Source organism: Pungitius pungitius, chromosome 18 (assembly GCF_949316345.1).
Source record: "Pungitius pungitius chromosome 18, fPunPun2.1, whole genome shotgun sequence".
In the NCBI taxonomy this organism is placed as follows: Eukaryota; Metazoa; Chordata; class Actinopteri; order Perciformes; family Gasterosteidae; genus Pungitius; species Pungitius pungitius.
Genome location: NC_084917.1, coordinates 15,505,006 through 15,527,940, shown reverse-complemented (window position 1 = coordinate 15,527,940; position 22,935 = coordinate 15,505,006). Strand labels below are relative to the sequence as shown.

The 22,935-nt window shown below is 43.3% G+C and overlaps 2 protein-coding genes across 4 annotated transcripts; both read left to right on the top strand.

The window, feature by feature from the left end:
* Positions 1–1,170: 1,170 nt before the first annotated feature.
* On the top strand, positions 1,171–15,472 carry slc25a25b (solute carrier family 25 member 25b). Of its 3 annotated transcripts, none has more exons than XM_037485215.2 (11): positions 1,171–2,096; positions 7,469–7,595; positions 8,711–8,798; positions 10,261–10,296; positions 10,471–10,582; positions 11,168–11,326; positions 11,431–11,583; positions 11,662–11,769; positions 12,146–12,313; positions 12,391–12,541; positions 13,816–15,471. In XM_037485215.2, exons 1-11 carry the CDS (start codon positions 1,809–1,811, stop codon positions 13,998–14,000), a joined length of 1,575 nt encoding a protein of 524 aa, XP_037341112.2. In that variant the 5' UTR covers positions 1,171–1,808; the 3' UTR covers positions 14,001–15,471. The 3 variants fall into 3 exon arrangements, with proteins under 3 accessions (XP_037341112.2, XP_037341114.2, XP_062414845.1); XM_062558861.1 differs by lacking the exon at positions 1,171–2,096 and adding an exon at positions 3,134–3,672 and having other exon boundaries at positions 13,816–15,472; XM_037485217.2 differs by lacking the exon at positions 10,261–10,296 and having other exon boundaries at positions 1,177–2,096; positions 13,816–15,470.
* A 464-nt stretch (positions 15,473–15,936) lies between these two features.
* Positions 15,937–22,215, top strand: uap1l1 (UDP-N-acetylglucosamine pyrophosphorylase 1, like 1). The gene is made up of 9 exons (XM_037484842.2): positions 15,937–16,365; positions 16,932–17,136; positions 18,362–18,537; positions 18,659–18,831; positions 20,172–20,365; positions 20,688–20,828; positions 20,938–21,123; positions 21,512–21,578; positions 21,893–22,215. The coding sequence occupies exons 1-9, from the start codon at positions 15,999–16,001 to the stop codon at positions 21,977–21,979; spliced, it is 1,596 nt and encodes a 531-aa protein (XP_037340739.2). The 5' UTR covers positions 15,937–15,998; the 3' UTR covers positions 21,980–22,215.
* Positions 22,216–22,935: the final 720 nt, after the last annotated feature.

Genomic DNA, 22,935 nt, shown 5'->3' with positions numbered 1-22,935 from the left:
CAGCTCATTTAAGATAAAGCTTAAAAAGTTCCTCTTTGATATTGCTTATAGTTAGGGCTGGCTCAGGTTAGCCTGGACCAGCCCTTAGTTAAGCTGCTCTAGGCTTCTAGAGCTTCTTAGGGCACACCGAGCCCCTCTCTCACTCTCACTCTCTCCTTCCACAATCATCCATGTTTTATTAATGTACATCACTAATCCAGCTTCTTTCCGGGAGTTCTTTGTGCTTTCTCGCCTAGCAGGTCTCCGTGGATCATAGTTTCGTGCGGACCCTGGTTCTGACTCCTGGCATGGCTCCGCTGACACCTGCTGCTGCCATCACCATTACTTTAAATATGATTCATATTACTGTCATCAAAAACCAACATCTTTCTGCTCTCCCTCCCCACAGAAGCCTCTGTGGATGGTGGTTCTATCTGATGGTGGTTGTCCTTGCAGTGGTCCTGCCGTACACCTGTTCTGCTACTTGCAATTACTTGTATCATTTCTGTTAGAGGAATTGAATGTATTGTACATCTTTTACATTGTTGATTCTGTACACATGACATCCATTGCAGTCTGTCCATCCCGGGAGAGGGATCCCTCCTCTCCCTAAGGTTTCTTCCCTTTTTTCCCCATTGAAGGATTTTTTCATTTTTGGGGGAGTTTTTCCTGTGCCGATGTGAGGGTTTCAGGACAGAGGATGTTGCATGTGTACAGACTGTACTCGGATGAGTATAAGTTGAAGGACGGGTTTCTCAGACTAAGCCAATCAGAGGTAGAGAAGTCCTTATTGCAGTAAGAGGATTAGTATGTGTCAACTATGCACTTGTGCTAGTTACTTGGCTTGGTGACATATTTTAGGCGAACGTTGGCTTGTTTAAAGATCTGTTGTTTATTGTTTTGACATATTGTAATGTTCCTAAACCTGTATGATATTAAACAAGCAATCACAACTAATATAAAACAACTACATAACGCTACATGTGCCGGTATTCTGTATGGACTGCTGTTAATAATGCTTAAACATTTATGCTAAATTGACAATTCGTTTTCAAAAAATGCCCTTCGGTCTCAGTTTATAAAGCTCTTTTTTACACGTTCAATTTGCCCCCAATGGACATACATGAAGTCGGTGGCAATCACGTGACGATCGAACGTCTGAATATCCGGTGACGCGACTCTCATTAAACGGCTCTGCCTCATCCCAACTAAACTTGAACAGCCAATGAAGATAGCGAGAAGCAGCCAATCAGAGGCCGAGGGGGGCGGGCCGTGTCTCAGCAGGGTTTTTTCTTTAAGCTAGCGGGTCACCGGCTTGTCGGAACAGAGTATCGTTATGTTTTTCTTCTTAGTCTGCAAGTTAACTAATTAACCAGCATAAACCTCTTATTCACAACGCCCCGTCTAACGTGAACCTGTATTTTCGTGACCGTCGACACACGTGTGTATAAACTCTCCCGTTTGATGCTAGGAAGTAACGTTAGTTTTTACCATCGCAAAGCTCCGGATGCTCATCTTATCACCGCATAGCGTTTAACTGGAATATTCCATTTCGGTTAGCTTTGCGTTAAAAAAGTAATTTATCAAGTTAAATTAGTAGAAGAGCCTTTTCGTCTTAGAGGAACCCTGCTAACTTGTTGTTCGTGGTGAAAAGTCTGGTTTGTAAGCTGACCGGCTCGTGGGTAGTGTTTCCTTTCATCGCCGACTCGCGTGGAGGGAAATGTGACTTAGCCGGGGCTCGAGGTGTCGTGTAACAGCGGGCTCACGTGCTCTCCGACTCGGTGGACACTCATGATAAAGCCAGCGTTCATCTCCAGCGGCGTTCCGTAATGCCTCCTTTGCACAGCGACCCGGGCGGTGGAGGAGGTCACTCCGGAGAACCCTCCTCGGCTCCCCCGTCCGAAGCAGCACCCCGAGAGTCCCCCGCCGGTGACTGCCACGCGGACCCGGGCTCGTCAGGGCATCCCTGTGACGTGTGCGGAGGGCCGGAGCAGGAGCACCGGCTGAAAGTGTTGTTCCAAGTCCTGGACGTGAACGGGGATGGAGGCATCTGTGTCAACGACATGGCAATTGGGCTAAAGAAACTAGGGGTGCATCGGACCGAACACGAGCTCATGGTGAGTGGAAATAGTTCAGCTCAATTGTATGAGGTGCTCCGTTCTTGTTGAGTTGCAATGTTTCCCGTCGTGAGTAAATCAAGTTTTAACTTGTTTGAATGTAAGTTACCTAACAAGCAATTATTTGTTTGTCCAAAAGACATCAGAATGTCTCAATTCAAACTATTCTTGTTAGTTAATCCAAGTTAATTCAAAATAAAAAAATGAATGATAAAGTATTTGCACTAGAGTACAAAAAGGTTGGGTTTATAAATTGCAATGTTTGGAGCATTCTAGCTCTTTGCTGCATGATGTCTTAAAACCTCTTCTCTTGGTTTGGACTTGGTCCTGAGTACCACTAGCAGTCCACTCTCTGGTGATCTAGGAGCCACTTAAATCCCTCTTTCTACATGGCATGTCATTAACTCATCCGCATACACATTGTCCAGTCCTCGGAAGTGTTAAGTGTCTTCTTACCCTGAACCGCAGTGGCCGTGATGGGAGGAAGTCTATTGCAATGATTCATTTAGTTAGAATGGATCAGCTTCTCTGAATCCTGTTCTCTCAGAAGGGCCTTGTGTCCGCCAATGTTTCTAAGGAGATGCGGATTCTATTGCTCCTTTTACATGAATATTTGCACTTTGGTGGGAGTCCCAAAACAATCTCTGCTATCTAGTATGATTTCAGAGATTTACAAATAATTACAGAAAGACCAACTGAAAATTTTCTTATCTTTTTGTTGCTGTGAAAAGATCTTCAAACTGAAAAAAATAATATGAACAATGACGATTACCACGAGATCTCCCATTTCTGACTAATACTATACGAATAAAATACGCCAGAGGACTGTTAGGTGGACGAGACGCTGACTGTGTGCTGACATCTCTCCCTCCTCCTTAATGAGGGAGCAGGGCATCACTCAGCAGATTTTCTACTGCGAGGGAGGTGGGACTCCTTCTACTCTGACTGTCATTTCCATCCTGCAATCGCTTCTTCCATTGGCTGAGCGGCTGGACAGGGGAACCTGTTACTATGGGCTGCCGCAATTGGTCGACTCGGGCTCAGCTGCAGTGAGGATGCAGGTTTCTGGAGGCTCACTGTGCTGCATTTTACCGGCTGCTAGTTGTGAAGCCAGCTATCTCATTTCATCATCCTGAACAACAGCTACTTTAGGTGTGGAATTCTTTGTTAAATCGTGCCTCAGAAGAATATGAGTTAGATTGGAGAGTTCTTGTTGTTTGTGGACCGGAGCCTGGACGTTGGTCAGCGGAGTCGTTTTACATTTATAATGAGAAAAAAAGAATCCGGTACAAAGAACTGTAGCAGTGTGTCCCCTGCTGATCTTTCTGCTAGTTCAATTCTTTGATTTGAGCCAACAGAAACTGTTAAGTGTCCTTAAGTTGCATAGGGGGCAATCAAATAGACAGCCTAAGCCCCATTCTGAGGTGGATGAAGACTTTTCTGTGCTGTAGCCTTTTTAGCAAGACTCAGTGTTAGCGACGGAGGCTCCTGGGAACTGCAGTGAGCTGCAAGTCGGTCTCCAGGGAAACCGCAAACTCCCACAGTATTGATTGTGATGGCACCGACTCCAGATCAGGTAGGATAAAGGAGGCGACTTGACCTGACTTTTCTATCCAGTCAGATATTTTGACCACTGTGCCTCTCCGTGCTGCTGAGCGCAGTGTTGTTGACCTGCACTGAGGCGGTACAAAAGGCTCCTCCAGAACAACATATAGCTGTGGACTCGGACATTTACCCTTAGAGGCTGCTAAGTACGCCGGTCTCAGAGCAACTAAACAGCTCCCCTGGAGCCGTGCCTTGCTCATGGGTACTTCAGTTTTCATTCACCTCAACATGCAATCCAATTTATACAAACCACTGTTTCACTAGGGCATAACTGCAGGTAAAGGCATTGGAAATGTTCAACCTGATTTCCCATTCTTTGTTATCAAAACTGTTGTGTAATAGACTGATACAATTGACTGATTCAGGATTTCAGTGTTTCCCCCAGGTTTAAAAATTCACTGGGGAGGGGGGGGGGGGGGGTAGTAGTTAGGCGAACAGTTAAGACGCCTTTGGTCTATCTGCTGGTGGGAGTGCCTTGCGCGCTCGTGCTGTGTCTGCATTTTTAAACTTTTTAAAATTCCGGATGGTTTCAGGTGGGGGTGGGGCTGATGTAATGTAGGGGAAACACTGCATTTAGTGTAAAGGTAACTGCCAGAGGTGTGGACTCGAGTCATGTGACTTGGACTCGAGTCAGACTCGAGTCATGAATTTGATGACTTGAGACTCGACTCGACAAAACGTACAAAGACTTGCAACTCGACTTGTTCCTTAACATCGATGACTCGTGACTACACTCTACAGCCTTTTGACTCGAGAAGACTTGCTACTTCCCATGAAAACTGGGGGTAAACATTTTCACACCACCGCGCCGCTCTGTTTATCTGCATCTGTCAAAAAAATGTGCGCCACCTGTATGCAGAGAGCGCGCGCTGCCTGCACGACATCCAATCACTGCAGTCCATTTGACCGTATCAACGAGACAGCTCGTTCATGGTTACAAAAATCTGGATTTTTGAACCCGGATTCATACTCCGATGGAAATCCTCACCAACATTATGTCAACGTCCGTTTTTAAAGTAGTGTAATGAGCTGAGTTATTAGTTAATCAGTTATGCAGATGTTGCATGTGTTCACGTTATGCTTTGTTACCAGCTGTAGTTACGCGAGACAACCCGAGTTTTGGGGGGCCGTGTATGCGGAAGTGTTCGTTCGGCGTGGTGACGGCCAACAGTGACCGAAGTTGAGATGTTTTATATAAATAATTGCACCGGAGTTGCAAGCCAGTCATCGCCTCCTTATTTACGCTGCAGCATTGGGGTGAGCGTTACAGTACTATAACACAGTCACAGTCGATCCACCATTACCCTTCCCTTCGTAGTCTAGGTCTGTGAGGCAGCGCACCATCACCCAGGGTTCCCCGTCCCCACTATAATAAAAGGACTCGAAATGACTCGAAACTAAAATGGTAAGACTTTGGACTTGGCTTGAGACTTGATGGCTTTGACTTGTGACTCGACTTGGGACTTGCCTCATCTTTGACTCGACTTGACTTGGGACTCGAGGGCAACGACTTGACTTACTTGTGACTTGCATAACAATGACTTTGTCCCACCTCTGCTATGTGTAAACAAATATGAAAAGAGTTCTAAACACAATGCCCATATCTATGATGGTGAGCGTTTCTATGTAAAACGGTGATTGGCGGTACAGTTTGATGGTTGGGGATTAAAAATGAGCTCTCCTTAACCTCGCGGTCGAGCAGCTTCTCAGCAAACACGTGTACCGCATCGCATCGGTCCTGTGCGGGGGAACCGCCTTTCTTGCAGTACACTCCCTTTTATGTGAGCTTCGCTCAATCCGCGGTGAGCCTATGGGTCCACATGCATCACCGAAACACCAACCCGACCGCGCCACAGAGGAATCCCTGAGAGTGAGACTGAGTCATGGTGCAACCATAACATGTTTTTGTTTTTTTACAGACCAAAGCTGCCCCGTCTCATTGTGGGTAATTACATACCGCTGCGTAAACCCATATTTTTTACGAATTATCAAGACAAATTCATTTTAAAAAATCCCTTTGCTCAGTTCAGGTGCTGATTGGTGAGGTGCCCCCGGATTAAATCACATTTGTTCCTGCCACAGTGGTGATTATACGACTGTTTGTGAGTTTTGTGTTGCTAGCATGAAATACGAGCCGTTAGCTTGTTTTGTTATTTTTTTTAAATGACGCGTTCTATTCAATGGAATTGTCGTCAATACGTCGTAGAACGTCATTAGGGTGCAGTACCGTCTTCAACCACAGCGAAGTTGCATTGGGCTGGTGGCGCTCTTTCAAAATAGATGGATACCTAGATGTATTACACTGCATTTCCATGCGAGAGTGAAACAAATAAGATTGTTATCCTTTTATTCACAACTATTTTTTGTTTTGCAATAAATGGTAATTATTGACCTACAAATTAGTATTTCGTTTCCGATACCTTTGCAACTTTGTTTTGAATCATTCTGGGATGTTTTTTTTAAATTGATTGGATAGTCTTATGGAGGAAATTTTCCACCAGCCCCCTTTGGTATCTACACACTATCTTCACCGTATTGTTTTTTCTTTATTTACTTTTACTGATCTGATCTGCTGTTTGGATTTGAATTTTAGGAAAGAAAAAAATAACAACAGTAAGAAAGAAACTTAAAAGGGTTTGCTTTCAATCAATACATAAAAATGATGCAGAAGTGGAATGGCTCTGTTTGGAAAATGGAAGGTCTTGGCTCCTGGCGCACCCCCCCCCCCCCCCCCCTTTGCTGCTTAGTTCAGGCACTTGTCCGGCTCACCTCCGGTCAGGTTGCAAATGTGTGATGGATGGAGAAATGGAAGAAAAGGAGGAGGAGGACAGAAGGCCTGCAGCACGATAGGCCTGTCCGAACTGGACAGCGCCTTAGGAATTTTGCCGGGGGAAGGAAGTAGAAACGCCTTTACCATACCGGGTGCAAATTGGTAACTGGTAACTGCAACACTGATGTGCGAGATGTGATATGAGTAACTCATTCATTTCACGGTTTCTGCTTAATGTCAAGCTCAAGCACTCCATGGACCCATCTTTGTCTTGAGTATTGGCTCAAAGATTGTGCTTGCTGCTCTCTGACGATACAAACTAAGGGACTGTGGGGGTTCTGCGGCCCCTAAACCAGTGCAACTAAGACAAAAGGGAGGAATGTTTCTATCTGGCCAACCAAGTTTGTTGGTGCTCCATTGCTATTTGCAGACACATTTGGCCCTTACATTTATTTCAAAACAATCCAATTTACAAAGATCAGAGCTGATCGGGACTATTCATTTACTTTGGGATGCAATGATAGTTGTGTAAGAAAAAATAATGACTGAAGCCCGATATATCCTTTTTTCAAAAAAAATTCCCAAGGAAAAACGTTGGTCAGGTTCATTCTGTGAGAGGACAAACATCCATATTAGCTCCCTGGCGTATATTCATGCCCCACTTAACTCCAATTCTGTGCATTCCTTCTGGTTGGCTTGGCAGCTATATAGGATGAAAGTGCTGTGAACTGTCTTCACATTACTAACAACCCCATGTGTGCGATGGCTGTAAAGTGGTCCAACTGCTGGCTTAGTCAACAGTGCACAGATGGCTGCTACTGTCTCCATCACCATCCAACGAGCTATAGCGCCGTTTTTACTACCAGCTACATATGAGTTCAAGTCAATATCTCTTACGGTCACGGTTGCTCTGTATACAGCAAATGACTGAAATGTGTTGACATTGTATAGATACAAAAATGACCTTAGAATTAAGCTGGTTTCTTCCCTCTTTCAGAAAATATTGAAGGCAGGAGACAAAGACCTGGATGGACAGTTGGACTTTGAGGAGTTTGTTCATTATCTCAGGGACCACGAGAAGAAACTACGGCTGGTCTTCAAGAGCCTGGACAAGAAGAACGATGGTGAGGACTCCTGTGACTTAGAGTCTGCCGTGTGGTACTGAGAACAGACAAGGCCTTATTCCCTACTCGGAGGCTTTGGCTCCGCTTGTCCTGTGACCTGTGAAGCTGAGACGCAATTTAAAAATATATATAATTAAAGGATTGTCCTTCTATAGTAATATTGTCTCCATTTATATTTGTTATTTATCCCAGGGGTGTTAAACACTCAAAAGAAACAACAAAAACAGTTTTCCCCCTTTCTTAGTTGAGCTCTAAATTATTATCATGGATTTGTACGTAGCAACTAATGTGGTCAAATAAAAATAGGGGATAATATTACATTTCCTTCTGAGATGTAAAGCGCTAGAGGTACTATGTTAAAAATAAATTCTTAAGTAAACTATCTATAAAATCTACTGAAACTGCCTATGTTTAATAGACCGTAGCATCAGTAACGTACATTCCCCTAGTGTCACAGCAACAGGTGCAATGCTGGGGTTAAGCGTCTTGCCCAAGAGCACATGGACACACGCGTTAGCAGAGCTCCAACGCCAATTCTGTAATTGGAGGACGACCGTGCTCTCCACTCACCCAGCGTTGCCCACCAAACTATTAAGCTGTACATTGTACTTGGTGTTCTAAAAGTACTAAAGGTATTCAAAGTCAGGCCTGAATATGCCAACATTGGGACTAGCGGCTGAAGGCGTCACAAAAAGCTGCGACGAAATACACACTGGAGAAAACGAGATAATCCAGTTCCACTGGAAAGTTCTCCCACTGAGGACATGAAATGTAACATTTTTAAAAAATGGACCATTTTGTGCGAGTGTGGGCATGCAAGACTGTTTTTTTAGTTTTTTTAACGAGGCATTGTAGACGTGGTAGCACATGTTGTTTGTAGGCCTTCTGTTTTTGAGGAATGCCCGGCGAGGTGAGCACTGACCCTTCTCCCTTGAGAAGCCAACGCTCTATCTGTCCTCACTGGGACCGGAGTAGCGCTGGTGCTCCCAAACTCACAGGCTGGAGCTGAGCTGACCCTGATGACAAGTGTTTTCTTCAACTTCACAAAGCTTTAGTACTACAGCACAAGGGTTCATCTATAATTTAAAAAGAATAAATTAATTTTTTCGGTGTAGGCTGGATCGACTCGCAAGAAATCGTGCAGTCTCTGCGTGACCTAGGAGTGAACATCTCTGAGGAGCAGGCTGAGAAGATCCTCAAAAGGTGTGTGTATGTGTTGCATTGATCTTCTGTCTTTCGATATTCCATCACCCATTGTTCCGCTTCTGTGTGTCATGAAGCTTTTATAAATGATTGCCCCCAGACTCTATGTATTCATGTGTTTGTCTACCGAGCCTGCAAGAGCTCAAGTTGTGATTTTTAAACAATTAGGATAAATGAATGATAAATGAATAAAATGTTTGTGCCTGTACAAAGACTATTAATCCCACTAAAATAACATGCTTGATGAGATAAAACACTTTCGCTGACCTCTAACATAGAGAACAAATGTTAAAAAACTGAGATGATCCAAAATGAGTAAGGCTAGAAGCGGGAAAACGGCTGCAAGAAAAATGAACGAGGGAATAGAAAAGAAATCAACGACCAACAACGTAACCATGGACCCGCATGCAGAGGAAGAGGTCCAAGCCAGACAAAAGATGTGCAAAGAGACACAAAACCTGAAGACCAAACTCACACAGGAACTAAAGGACAAAACTGATTTCAGAAAGGACACAACACAGGAATTCCACAACTCTTAGATGGAAGTAAACTAAAAGCCAAACAAGGCACACGTTTGACAGAAGCAGAGGAAACTGAGGCTCTGGAAGACCGGCAGAAGAATATTTGCATATACAGGATTAACGAAGGTACCGAGGGAAGATCGGTGCTAATATTCATGGACAACTTTTTGAAGATATATACACACACACAGATGGATCAAGATGGAAGATCAATGCTTCTTAACAGATGTAACATTTAAGATCAGAAAGATCACATACAAAGGGAAAATTGTGGCTTTTGCCCAAGATCATTCCTTTAACGTGAACAATAGCTTTGAGTACATCGCTTCAGACTAACCAGTAGCCAATGTGATGAGGTGTAGGCTCAGATCGGTGGCAGGCCCTCGGTTAGACACCAACTAACTTACAGGTTTTCAATCTCCCTGCGGAGCCCCAGTTTCTGTGTCCGCTGAGTGGCAGGTTGACAATGTATATTCACGCTTTGGCAGCAGGACGGGCACAGCATCTCAACACTGACTGGGCACTCTAGCTAATTATTTGCATCACTCCCATTTCTTTGCGCAAAGGGATTTGTGTCATCCGTGCCGCCTGTTGAAAATGGTCTTTGTTTGCAACCATTCGAGTCTGTGCATTGACTTTGAATGGAATCTACTCGCACAAGTAAATCGCTTCGCTTGTGGTGTGGGTGCAGAAATACAAATGAAATGCATTTAGATTAAAAAACTAATAGTAATGTAGTCTTCTCATTTTAATGGCTAACATAAATTACAGCAATCATTTACAGACATTACTTTTTATAAAAAATAGGGGTAACGAACTAGTAACAATGTAGTTGAGCTATGTATCAGCAGAAAGTAGCTAATTTCTGTGGGTCAGTGGGGTCCTTGTCTGGCTCCTCTAACCATCTGTCTGTCTGTCTTCTTCTCTCTGGCTGGTCTCAGAATAAGGAGGGGTCATATCTGGGCCCCTATCTTGTAGTAAGTAGAAGCTTCTCTAGTCTGCTTGCTCAGCCAGTGCTCCACTGATGCCCTCTTCAGTCTGCTGTGATAGTATGGTGGATGAGTATTCCCATCGTGGAGACGTGAGCAGATGGCTTGTTGTTTTTACCTGCCAAAACTGTCCCAATTTGAATGAACGCTTTACATCCTCAGCATGGATAAGAATGGGACGATGACTATTGACTGGAATGAGTGGCGGGATTACCACTTCCTGCATCCAGCAGGCAACATTCCTGAGATCATCCTCCACTGGAAACACTCCACGGTAAGAGACACCCTCTGCAACGCACACTCGGAGCAGCTCCTCACGGAATGGATGTGTTGGGAAAGGAAGTGAAATGTTCTGTTTGCAGTGATATCAAAGACATTTTAATAGGCACATGGCAATGTTACTTGCAGTAGTTAGAAGCCCTCCAGGCTGAAGGAAATGTACATACATTCTATCAAAGTCCAAATGCCCTCCAACCCCGAGGGATGGTTTTCCAATACCATTTATCCATTATTTGTGTCTGAATGTTTGGAAGTTCAGATTGTGAAATCATTATAAAGTAATCCAGAATACAAACAAATTAGAAAAAATAAAAAAAAAAGCTTAAGTTGATCTGTGCTGTCTTCACTTTGGTGGTTGAGAAATATTCTATTAGTCTGATGAAATAACTGCTAAATAATGAGGGTGTGTATGGAAGGCTGCTCTTGTGTATCCTCATGGCTCCTCAGACATCCCTCTTCTCTCCTCTCTCCTCAGAGCAGGAGTAAGAGCATTGGGGGCGTCCGTCATGATGACCCCTTCCTGTTAAAGTGAGGAATGGATGAATGGGTGTAGCTAATCGCTTTTAGGCTTCCTCCTCAGATCTTTGATGTTGGGGAGAGTTTGTTGGTGCCTGATGAATTCACGGCAGAGGAGAAGAAAACCGGAATGTGGTGGCGACACCTGGTGGCTGGAGGAGGAGCTGGTTGTGTGTCTCGGACCTGCACTGCACCACTGGATCGGCTCAAAGTCCTCATGCAGGTAAAGCACGACACCTGGATGAACAAAGGGAAGTGCCGTTGAGATCTATGTGAAGCCATTCCAACTGTCCTGAGTCACTGCCCCCCCCCCCCCTCCCCCTCCAGGTTCACAGCTCCAAGAGCAACAGCATGCATATCACTGGAGGCTTTGTCCAGATGATCCGAGAGGGTGGTGTGAGGTCACTGTGGCGAGGCAACGGCATCAATGTCATCAAAATTGCCCCCGAGTCTGCTATTAAGTTCATGGCCTATGAACAGGTATTACCATTACATCTCTGATCGGTTACATCATGGATCTCTCACATGTAGCATAACAAGAAATGTCCTGTCGGTCAGATGAAGCGCTTAATTGGAAGTAACCAGGAGACGTTGGGAATTGCGGAGAGACTGGTGGCTGGCTCTCTGGCTGGTGTAACCTCTCAGAGCAGCATCTACCCCATGGAGGTGAGAGACCAATGAACACAGACAGAACAACAATAGGGGATTGTACTCTTTCTGTAAATGTTACGTAGCAACTGATGACTCATTATGTCTGTGGGCAGAAATATGCATTCTTTGTCTTGTAACATTTTGCCTTGACCTCATCAAGTGAGACTAATGTGACCTATCTGGAGAAATCAGATCTACACACACAGACCTCCAGTTATGCACAGTGTGAGCAAGACATTTATGTAAATGTGGTCCATAATACACAACCTATTTTAAAATAAAAGATCATGCACGGCATATATATTGGTCTGTTTGTTAAAGTCTGAATGATTTCCTCCAACTGGACTCACTTTCATCGGTCCGGGGACATGACATCACTCTGTGCTCTCAGGTTTTGAAGACGCGGTTAGCCCTGAGGAAGACAGGCCAGTACTCGGGCATCTTGGATTGTGCCAAACATATCTATCAGAAGGAGGGAGTGGCTGCTTTCTACAAGGGCTACGTCCCCAACATGCTGGGCATCATCCCCTACGCTGGCATCGACCTGGCGGTCTATGAGGTCAGATGTTGTTGTCAAAGGGATAAGTTGTGGTCTATTGTTGAGTCTCTAGCTCAGTCTCCTCTCTTCCCTGTCAGACTTTGAAGAATTACTGGCTGCAGCGATTCGCCACAGACAGCGCTGATCCAGGGGTGTTTGTGTTGCTGGCTTGTTGCACCACTTCCAGCACATGTGGCCAGCTAGCCAGCTACCCGCTGGCCTTGGTCAGGACTCGGATGCAGGCCCAAGGTTGGTCACTACCCAACTCCACTTCTCTGTACAGCTACTACCTGTTAGAATCATATAACTGTGCTTAGGAGTTTAAGGAACGCCCTAATTCATTAACAATTAGTAAGGCATTCAATCCCATGTGATTGGACTTAATGCAAGAACATTATTTTACTCTAAATCTCTTTAGACCTTAGTCTAAATTTCACAAACTATCGTGATTGCGTGAACTAGTCTAAAATAATTTGTTTCGAGTGCGACTTGTTTATATTTATGTATTGTAAGATTTGGTCAGATGGCCACATAGAGGTTAACTGGAGGCTCCCACTGGTCTTTTGTAATGACTTTCTGACAGTTGACCAAGCAGACTGAGGCCTGGTCCTAGCTACACCCCGCTTAAGTCACGGGGGCTCGTGTGAACGACCACACAACTACAGCAGTTGCCCTGTACCATGCGTTGATTGGGTAAATTGTTCACTATCTTGTGCTCTCTTGGCAATGGGTAACTAATCATTCCATCATTTATGGAAACGTTATTATGGAGGATCATTGCCATCAAGATTGGACTATGACTTAAGGCAGCACAGATTGATGCAGTGGTCCTAGGTCAAGGCTGAACTCTCATGTGTATCCCCTACTTATCGTCTGATACAATGCACGCTGTGTCAGATTTATCGTTAACATTTAAACCATCAGTGTTTTTTGTGCTGGTGAGCCAAAACTATTCCATAAGAAAACACACATCTCAGATCAAAGGGGCTCAGGAGAGGGCTGCACTCCTGCTGTATATAAAAGAATTGCAGAACAGATTATCCATGTTTTTTAATAATATCTTCTCTTATTGAATAGATCTCATTCGGGTTGCATAGCTGTAGTCTTAGTGATTTCAAGTCTTGATGATGCAATGGAAGTAACTATTCACCATGTTATGATAAGAAAGCTCATTTGTAGTCGCTCAAGCGGCACGTTTCTTAAGTAGATGAAGATATAGACGAGCCAGATACCCAAATAGGCGTGTAGATGCACTAAAAAAGTGGAATTTGCATAATATGTCCCCTTTAGAGCTAATGTTGCTGTAAGATAAGTCCAATGAACACCTATGGGGTTTTCCCCTGAGTGTGAATTATCTGGTGGGCATGGTCACAGTACTTTCATTGTGCATCGAGGCCTGACAGTTTTATTGGGAGATGACTTTGAATGTGGGCATTGTATATAATGTTGATGGTTCTTATATTTAGTCATGTGTCTCGCTCAAGCAGCTTTGTGTGCTCAGCCTGTCTTCCTGTCTTCCTCAGCTACCCTGGAGGGGGGCCCTCAAATGAGCATGACCGCTCTGTTCAGACATATCATTAGGACAGAGGGACCCAAGGGACTCTACCGAGGCTTGGCGCCCAACTTCATGAAGGTCCTTCCATCTGTCAGCATCAGCTATGTGGTGTACGAGTACCTCAAGATCAGGCTGGGGGTCCAGTCAAAGTGAGGAGGGACATCATGGGGGCTGAGAATTGTTTTTGCTTTTCTTTTGAGGCAAGATTTAATGTGTGTCAGCTACTAAGAAACAACATATTGATTATAGAATATATTGAAATCATGATATTCTAGTGTCTTAAAGAATGAATGTGAATGAAGAGGAATCTGAACTTAAAAGCAGAGATAGAGGAAAGGTTGACTGTTTTAAGCAATCCAAGTTTAGAAAAAACCAATATCTAACAATCAAAGTAGTTTAGTTGACGACTGTGTGGCAGGAGCAGTCCTGCAAGTCTTATCAAAAGGAAGAGTCCTCATCTTAAAGGGCTTTGCTATGGCAGATCACAAACTCTGAAAATAAAACCTGCTCTCCCTCTACTCAATTGAGCTCATAAATTAAGTAGGCTGAACTAATTCATGACTTTACACCAAACTGAAGTATTAAAGAATATTACATTGAAACCCCAATTTGATTTGACAAGATGATGGAACTTTTAATGTTCTTTTTGTTTCTCAAGATTCACTGTTTCCTCAGTCGCTCTAAAGACGTTCTGTTATATTCAGTCAGCGACATGTCCTTATGATGTGATCAAACCTATTGAGTCATATCGACAGTGTTTGGGTAATAAGCTAGACTTATTTGTTGTAGACTTATGGGAAACACTGAAAACTGTCATGCAGTGTCTCAGAAGCCTCTCTGGGACACGCCTCCATTTTCCAATTGTTCACTTTTAAAACTTAAATCTTTTCACAGGTTGAACTTGAACATTGGGAAAATGGTATAATTTGCTGGATCACTAAGGAGTATTTTACTTGTAGGTTGGCTACATTCTCAATGATGTAATTAAATAGACCTTTAAGTCCTATGGCAGGACTGATGGCTGTGTCACATGAAGCGGAGTCCTACGAGTGCCTTCTGTGCCTCTCTTAGGTAAATGCACTAAATCACTACAAAGGTGGGGGCTGTGGAATGGTGAATGCACTTTATGGTACTCTGCTTTAATTCATGTTTTATTGTTATTTATGTATTTATTTTAACAGAAAAGGAGTTTGTGATCTATTGGTAGTGCTGAAATTGATATTCAGGTGCCTTTTAGAGTGATCTGTTAGTGTTCAATACTAAAACAAACAATGAAACGATCATATGAATGAATGCTGTAAAATATGTAACTCGTGCATTTTGAAATTATTAAAATGTGATGCATTACATTTTGTTTTTAATTTGTTAATTAGTTTTATTTCATCATAGACCTAAATGATGCATTGAGTTTCAAAAGTCATTTTTACTTAATTGGGTGGTATCTCACACCCAGAAACCATTTCAACGTAGAGTAAAATGTATAATCTATATTTCTAAGATGCTGTGAGGGAGGAGGGAGAAGTAGAAAGTAATATTTGATAAATGAAGTACGTTATATTGATTTTAGTTTTGAGTAAAGCCCAATCTGACCCCTGAGGGACGTAACTGACGTTGCCTGGGAAGTGGTTGAGTGAGAGTCAGAGCTTTAAGTGGTGTAAACATGAATGGGACAGCACTTCGCTGCAACATGTACCGTCGCCATGACAAACGTCAAAGAAATGATTTACAATTGAGTGTATTTATTTCATACTTTTTACTCTCTGATTTGACCGTTGTCTACGCTCTTTTCTCATTACATGCATTTTATTCTACGTTTTTTTTCAATGACAAAAATTAAACGCACGGAATAAATTGGTAAATATTGACTGATTTTGTGTGGTTCTTGTTATGTTTGATCATTAATGTTTAAACTGAACACGTGTGCGACTTCTTTGTTTAGCTTTTTTCATAAAAAAGCTCAACGTGTCTGCCATAGAGGACCAGACCGAACTAAACCCTCACGGAGTCCTCGTGGTCCCGCTGGCCGGTCCACTCGGGTAGAACACGAGCACGCGCACGAGTTGGTGAGCAGTCAGCTGACACGGTGCCGAGTCAGCGCACGTCTGGTCCCGTGGTGGCTGAGAGGAAGTGTGAGACGCTGTATCCTGTTCTATGGGACTCTTGCCGCGCACTCACTTCCTACAAGCTACACACCTATGTGCGTGTCCTGTACGGTCTGTGCCGTTACCGGGACCCACCATGCTCTCCTTGGAGCAAGTGAAGCGGAGCCTGGAGAGCACAGGGCAGGCTCACGTTCTGCAGTTTTGGCCCGAGCTGAGTGAGGCGGAGAGACACGGTTTCCTCCAGGAGTTGTCCCAGCTGGACCTCAAGGGCCTGAGCGATCACTGCGAAGGAGCTGTGAGAGCCGCTGCCGTCCCGCCCTGCCGCCTGGATGAGCACGTGGAGCCGGTTCCCGCCGAGTCCATCGGCAGCGCGAGGACCAGTGCCGAAGACTCCGTGGCAGCTTGGGGAAATGAAGGTGAAGGCTTCCGGTCACCAGAGAGGGACGCCAGGGGAAAGGAACAAAGCCTCTCACTCACTCAGCAAAAGGATACTTCTATACCAACTCTTTTCACTTTTATACTTTACTGCCCTTCATTTCAGGGGGAATGCTGCATAGTTCGTTTGACTACCTAAATCTTTACTCGACATCTTTAGTCGGTTTTTATGATTTAATTTAATTTAACATTAAACAACATATGAATACTTGAAATGTAATCCATTGAAGATTAAAGCAGTTGTGCCGAATCTATTGAAAAGGCTCCACCGTTGCTCCATTGATGTCGTCTCTTTTCTAAAATCAACATTCAGCTCCCTGGTTTTACTGATGTTGAGCAGTTGCTCCACATCACCGTTCCCTCGCTTCTCACAGATGAGGCTTGTTTTTTAACTTACTGAATGAAGCGTTCTTTTTTTTTTGTACAGCTACTACTCAATAGTACTATTATTCAGGCAAACAGACCAAGGGGGTTTAATCTGAGGGTTTTTTTTCCAGCTGTAAAACTTTTTCTTTCTGCTTCTCATGTCACTTCCTTTTTTTGACAGGGCTTTTGCAGATCTCAAAGAATCGAGTTGGGGTCCTGCTCTTGGCTGGGGGTCAGGGGACCCGTCTTGGTGTTCAGTATCCAAAAGGGATGTATAATGTTGGACTACCAAGCTGCAAAACCTTGTATCAAATACAGGCAGAGCGCATTCACAAAATCCAGGAGCTGGCCGACAGAAAGTTTGACTCCAAATGCACCGTTCCATGGTAAGATCATATCTTCCTCCACTTCTCGGATCCTTTGTAGGCTTATGCTTATGCACTTATTGTAAGTCGCTTTGGATAAAAGCGTCAGCTAAATGACATGTAATGTAATATGCTGACCAAATGAAAGATTGAAAATGAATGAAAACTGCTGCTAAATCTGCTCTACAAAGCCTGTAGGCAATACATATTGTATCAAACAAATACATGACATGTTGAAACTTTAAATATTTCTTTGACTGAATAGAACTTTTTCACAATAACCAAAAATGCGTAATCAATGTGGAAGTGGACTTCCTGCCAAGAGTCAACACATCTCTGAGAGTCTTCACAACTTCGCTCACAGATTTACCTACAATTACATTTGCTGACGTTGCGAGACTGGTGGAGGAAAACTCTGTCACAAAAGATAACAAAATAAATAAAAGGCACAAATGTTTCCATGAGAATTTGTCCATCAGTATCAAGTTTACTTAAGTGAGAGCGCTCATGCTAAGTGTTAGCTACTGAACTGTTAGCTAGAAGGACAAATCATTAGTGTGTCCACTTAGACATAATGTATATAATATAGAGTATATATAGAATACCTTAATAGAGCATTATAGGCTGCTTTTAATGAAGCATTGTATCAATTTGTCTCGTGTGTCGCAACAATAATGTCAGACAGCCTCTGGTTTTAAGGGGCAAACAGTGATTCCTAAAACGTAGTGGTCTGAGGTACATAAGTGCTTCCCTTTTTAATGCTAACGTTTGATCCTCATCATCCCGTCGGATTGCTTGAATCCATTTTCGTCAAACATCACCATCAACAGGGAAGGAATGAAATGACAGATATGGCTGCTTTTGGGAATAACAAGAACAGCCCGGTACGCTACAACAACTCTTTCTCATTGCTTTGTCTACCAAGCTTTATTTTTACTGACAACCGCGGCCTGCTGCTAGAAACAAGGTTGAGACCCCAAACAATGAGCTGATTGTTAAACGCTTTGTCAGAATCAGAAGTAATTTATTGAAACGATTGGTGCGATATGAGAATAAAATAAGATACAAAATATAGAACATAAAAATATAAACATAAAAGTACGATAGAACACAAATCTATGTAAACACGTTTCTATGGTGAGAGAAACCACTGAGCAAAAGTCCTTGGAATGTAGTATTTGGTATTTGTGGAGCTGTGGAAATCAATAGTAGACATTCAAACCTCTTGTCTCATGCTCCTTTTCAGGTACATAATGACCAGTGAGTTCACTCTGGCTCCCACTGAGAAGTTCTTCAAGGAGAACAACTACTTTGGTTTGCAGCCATCAAACATTGTAATGTTTGAGCAAAGAATGCTCCCCGCAGTGACCTTTGATGGAAAGGTCATCCTGCAAGGGAAAGGGAAGTTAGCCATGGCCCCAGGTAGGTGCCCACCAGACAAATATCAGCTAGTGAACATGTATCAGTGGCATTGGGTGAATCCAATGCATGTTCAGGATAGTTTGAGGTAATACTATGATTCAAAACCTCCACTCCCTAACAGATGGTAATGGTGGTCTGTACCAGGCACTAGTGGACAACAAGGTGCTGGAGGACATGAAGAAGAGGGGAGTGGAGTACTTGCATGTGTACTGTGTCGACAACATCCTGGTCAAAATGGCCGACCCTGTGTTTATTGGCTTCTGTGTGAGCAAAGGGGCTGACTGCGGAGCCAAGGTACAGTATAATCATACAGTACATATGAAAGAGTCCATTTCAAGTGTGGCTCAATATTTTGGGAATATGCTCATGTAGTTTTTAGTTGAGAGCTAGATGACAATATTGATTTCATGTCTGTGCATTAGACATAATGCTGGGGTAGGGAGGCATCTTTTTTACATTTCTGTTTGTGTTCAGATTTAAAACAATGTGCTAATCTGACCGTAGAGGTGCTGTGGCCATACATCTTAGACACTGGTGAAGAGAGGAGCAGAGCTGTGAACCTCCATCTGGTAGCGGCTCGGGTCACATGACAGGGGAGACTGCCGCAGGCACAGCGGTGCAAACCCACATGGGTAGTAAATTGGCCAAGGCTCCTGTGCGACGAGGTCTTTAGGTCCCATGTGGAGGACGCTGCTGGCAATTGTGGAGAGAAGGTCAGGGCTGCCTGTCTAGCATGCAACCTGAGAACCCGCTGGTAGACACCAGTTGTGAAGGAGGCCTTCCTGGCTGTGCTGGCTGTCCGCCCCCAAGGGGCCATAATGGCTTTTCCTTTGGTTGTTATGGAAGCAAGATCCTGCATTTGGTAGAAATCTGGGTAAACAAGGAAGATGGACTTTCGGTTGACCTCAATGAAGTATGGAGTGCTGTTGACCCTGACTGGGGATGTAGAGGAAGTCCGTGATCTCCACTCACCCACAGTTAGGATTTGGAATCAGGCAAAGAGGTTAGTTTGAGGTTGTGAACAGGTAGAGTTCAGGTTATGGTAAAGGTTAGATATAAAGGTGGGGGGTGGTTGTGATTGGGCACTAAAGCGGTATAGTCAAAGTAACAGTAACCGTTAAGGCGTGAGAACAGTCAACCACCTCTGGTTACTTTAGCCTGAGTTTGCTTGTCCGTTAGCCAGCAGCAGACCGGGTTGCGGAATGGCCTCGGGTCCTAGCTGGGTAAACTGGTGGCGCTGATTATCTCAAGAGCTCCTCTCCTCAAATGTAACAATCCTCACGCTTCTTTCTCTGATGCTGATATCATATTTAGTTAGTTCTTCAGTAATTAAAGAGACAACAAATTAAGAAAACAGCATGTACATGTGCCATAGTATGCTTCACGGATGCCTTCCATGACGGTTTTCACGGTACAACCAACTAGTAAGAGAGCCCCAGGGAGACCCAGAACGCAATAGAAGGGTTATACTCTTTATATCATCTTTTGGACATTGGTGTTTGGGGATTCCTCAGGATCCCCAATGTTGAGACATCTGGACTGGATGACACTCCAAATCCATATCATTTGAATCACTATTGTTATATAATTATATGAAATAAAAAAAATCTGGCCTCTCATCTGTATCACGTCAGGTGGTGGCGAAGGTGCACCCTGCTGAGCCAGTGGGCGTGGTTTGCCGGGTGAAAGGTGTGTCCCAGGTAGTGGAGTACAGTGAGATCCAACCAGAGACCGCTGAGCTCCGAGGACCTGGAGGGGAGTTGGTGTACAGTGCTGGAAACATCTGCAATCACTTTTTTACAAGGACCTTTCTGCAGGATGTAGCAGAGTAAGAGACTTTACTGCCCTGTGTGTTATTAGGATCGTCCTGTAAGCCCAGTGTGGGAATCACATCAAGGAGGTAGATAGATGGCACAATAGCGTGCAAAGTTCCACTGGATATGCCCGTTGATTAGGGACATGTTTTTTCACACAAGTTTTTTAAAGTCTGCAATAATTTAATGATTTAATCCTAAAGAGCAAGAGTGGTTTTAATTTAGGGGTCTGCTTAAAATTAATTTACCTCTTAAAAATGTTGGTGACATTCTGTACTTCTAATAATGTGTATGTGTGTGCACATTTGGATTGCCTTCTGTCCTTTCATCTTACAGGGTGTATAAAGGCCAACTGAAACAACATGTTGCCTTCAAGAAAGTGCCCTTTGTTGACACTTGTGGCAATCAAGTCAAACCCACCAAACCCAACGGCATTAAGATGGAGAAATTTGTTTTTGATGTCTTTCCATTCTCACGGTATTGTTGGTTATTATATTTTAACTTCAGATGATGATATCTGTCGTTTTACTACCAAAGTCATATCACAGTGCCTGTAAACTAATTCAAATCTTCTGATCTTTTGAAGGAACTTTGTTGCCTTTGAGGTTGTGAGGGAGGATGAGTTTTCTCCGCTAAAAAATGCAGACGGAGCCACCATCGACAGCCCAACCACGGCCAGGAACGCTTTGCTGGCTCAGCACTGCCGCTGGGCAACAGCCGCAAAAGCAACGCTGTTAGATGAACGAGGGAATCCCCTTCCTCCTTCAGACAGGTCAGAGCACAATGTACCGAAGTGCACTATGCACTTCATCTTCATCCATTGCCCTGGTTTTTATGGCGGGCTTTTGAACTGTCTGGATAAGCACAGGTAGAACGAACAGCATTAATGATGGCAAGATGCTTACTAGGAGAAAGTCGTGTCTATTTGATAGTTTTTGTGGAAAAAAGCAGCCTTCCAGGACCTCCAAAGCTCACTACATCTTATTTGTTTAATCAACATGTCAAAATGACTAGTTGTGTTATGGGAAGCTATGCTGAGAAAAAAATGGAGGCTTGGCATATATATCTTTCTATACTCTTTCAATGTGCATTTGGACCGGTGGGTGTTGTATTGAGAAATGCTTCCATCCCTAAAATCTGAAATAAAAATGCTTCTACAGTTTATCAGCAGAGGACAACCCCCCAGCTCAGTGTGAGATTTCCCCACTGGTCTCCTACTTTGGTGAGGTGAGTACATGGAAGTGATGCACATATGAACATTCAAGGATACTGGAGGTACATGTACTGATTGGGTTACAGCAGTGGTCCCAAACCTTTTCTGTCACCTTTGAGGATACAGGGACATTGTAAGACACCCTCCCCACCAAGTCTGGGTGTTAATCTTCTGAAATATGTAAAGCAGATACAGGTTATTAGAATGAAAACTGTTTCCATTTCTCAGCTTGTTATTAGATGAATTGCGGCCACTGAATACACTGCTTTTATGCAGTATATTGATCTAATCCCAGTTGTGTAATTGACTTCCTTCTCACTTGTGCCAGGGCCTGGAGCAGCTGCTCAAAGGGAGGACACTGGCAACCCCTCTCATCCTCGATGAAAAACTGGCCAAAGGGCTGCAGGCTCAGTGACCCTTCTCTGATGAATAGTGTGAGAGACAAGAGCAGATATCCAACTCTGGAGCAGGTGTTTAGAAGAATCAGCCCAAGAATGCACCATTGCTTATACATATTTGAACTTAACATAATAATGATAAAAAACAGTCACACATATTGCGTTATTCTGTTGAGGAAGAGTTAGAAATCTTTTGATTGAACAAATAAAACCAAATTCATTTTAAATTGCATTGCTGTACATGAAATTAAAAATATTATGTCTATATACTAAAAAAAAAAAAAAAATCCCTAAGTCTCTGTCAAAATAAATTCCGCTTATCATGATTGTTTCAGGATAAATGTAATTCACTGGTCATTGGTACATTTTTAGGAACTCAATCCTTGAGTTTTGTATCAAAGTGATTTCAGTAAATCTTCAGCGGCTTCCACAGAAAAGCTCAGCTTTTACAGCTGAACTAGACATAGCTTGTCTTGTTAAATTTAACAAAGCTCAATTTAGAAAACTAGGCAATTTCACAGATAATATGAAGAATGATTGAGATAAAAAGCAGATGATACTTATTTAGCATGACTTCAACGATGCTGGTCCATACAAGACAAAGCACAGCGTACCAAAAACACATTTCATTTCATTTAGAGATCTAATGAAAGTAAACAAATTGTTCAGCTGTCCCAACTATATCACATGCTGTTTTGTGTCAGCTGCTATTTCAGGAGAATGTTTGATTGCAGTATTGTTGTTTAACATCTTTATTAGTGCAGTTGGACTAACACAAAGGTCCAATCCTAATCTCCACCCTTAACCTTCAGGGATTTAGCTGGTCAATGTCACGTCACCATTACAACGTCAAAAATATATTACCTACTGATTGGAACATCTTCCAGACTTTCCTAATTGCATGGGGGGTAGTTTTTAATGTTTTACTTTTTCTTGTCAAAATTACATTAATGACAAAATTATTTTATTTTAT

Bases quoted from the DNA above. Each gene is read 5' to 3' on its own strand.
- uap1l1 (XM_037484842.2), top strand. From the start codon at position 15,999: ATGGGACTCTTGCCGCGCACTCACTTCCTACAAGCTACACACCTATGT. The intron at 16,366-16,931 runs GTGAAGGCTTCC...TTTTTTTGACAG, and splicing joins GGCAGCTTGGGGAAATGAAG to GGCTTTTGCAGATCTCAAAG. The intron at 18,832-20,171 runs GTACAGTATAAT...GTATCACGTCAG, and splicing joins GGGCTGACTGCGGAGCCAAG to GTGGTGGCGAAGGTGCACCC.
- slc25a25b (XM_037485215.2), top strand. From the start codon at position 1,809: ATGCCTCCTTTGCACAGCGACCCGGGCGGTGGAGGAGGTCACTCCGGA. The intron at 8,799-10,260 runs GTGTGTGTATGT...GGCTGGTCTCAG, and splicing joins GCTGAGAAGATCCTCAAAAG to AATAAGGAGGGGTCATATCT. The intron at 10,583-11,167 runs GTAAGAGACACC...CTTCCTCCTCAG, and splicing joins TCCACTGGAAACACTCCACG to ATCTTTGATGTTGGGGAGAG.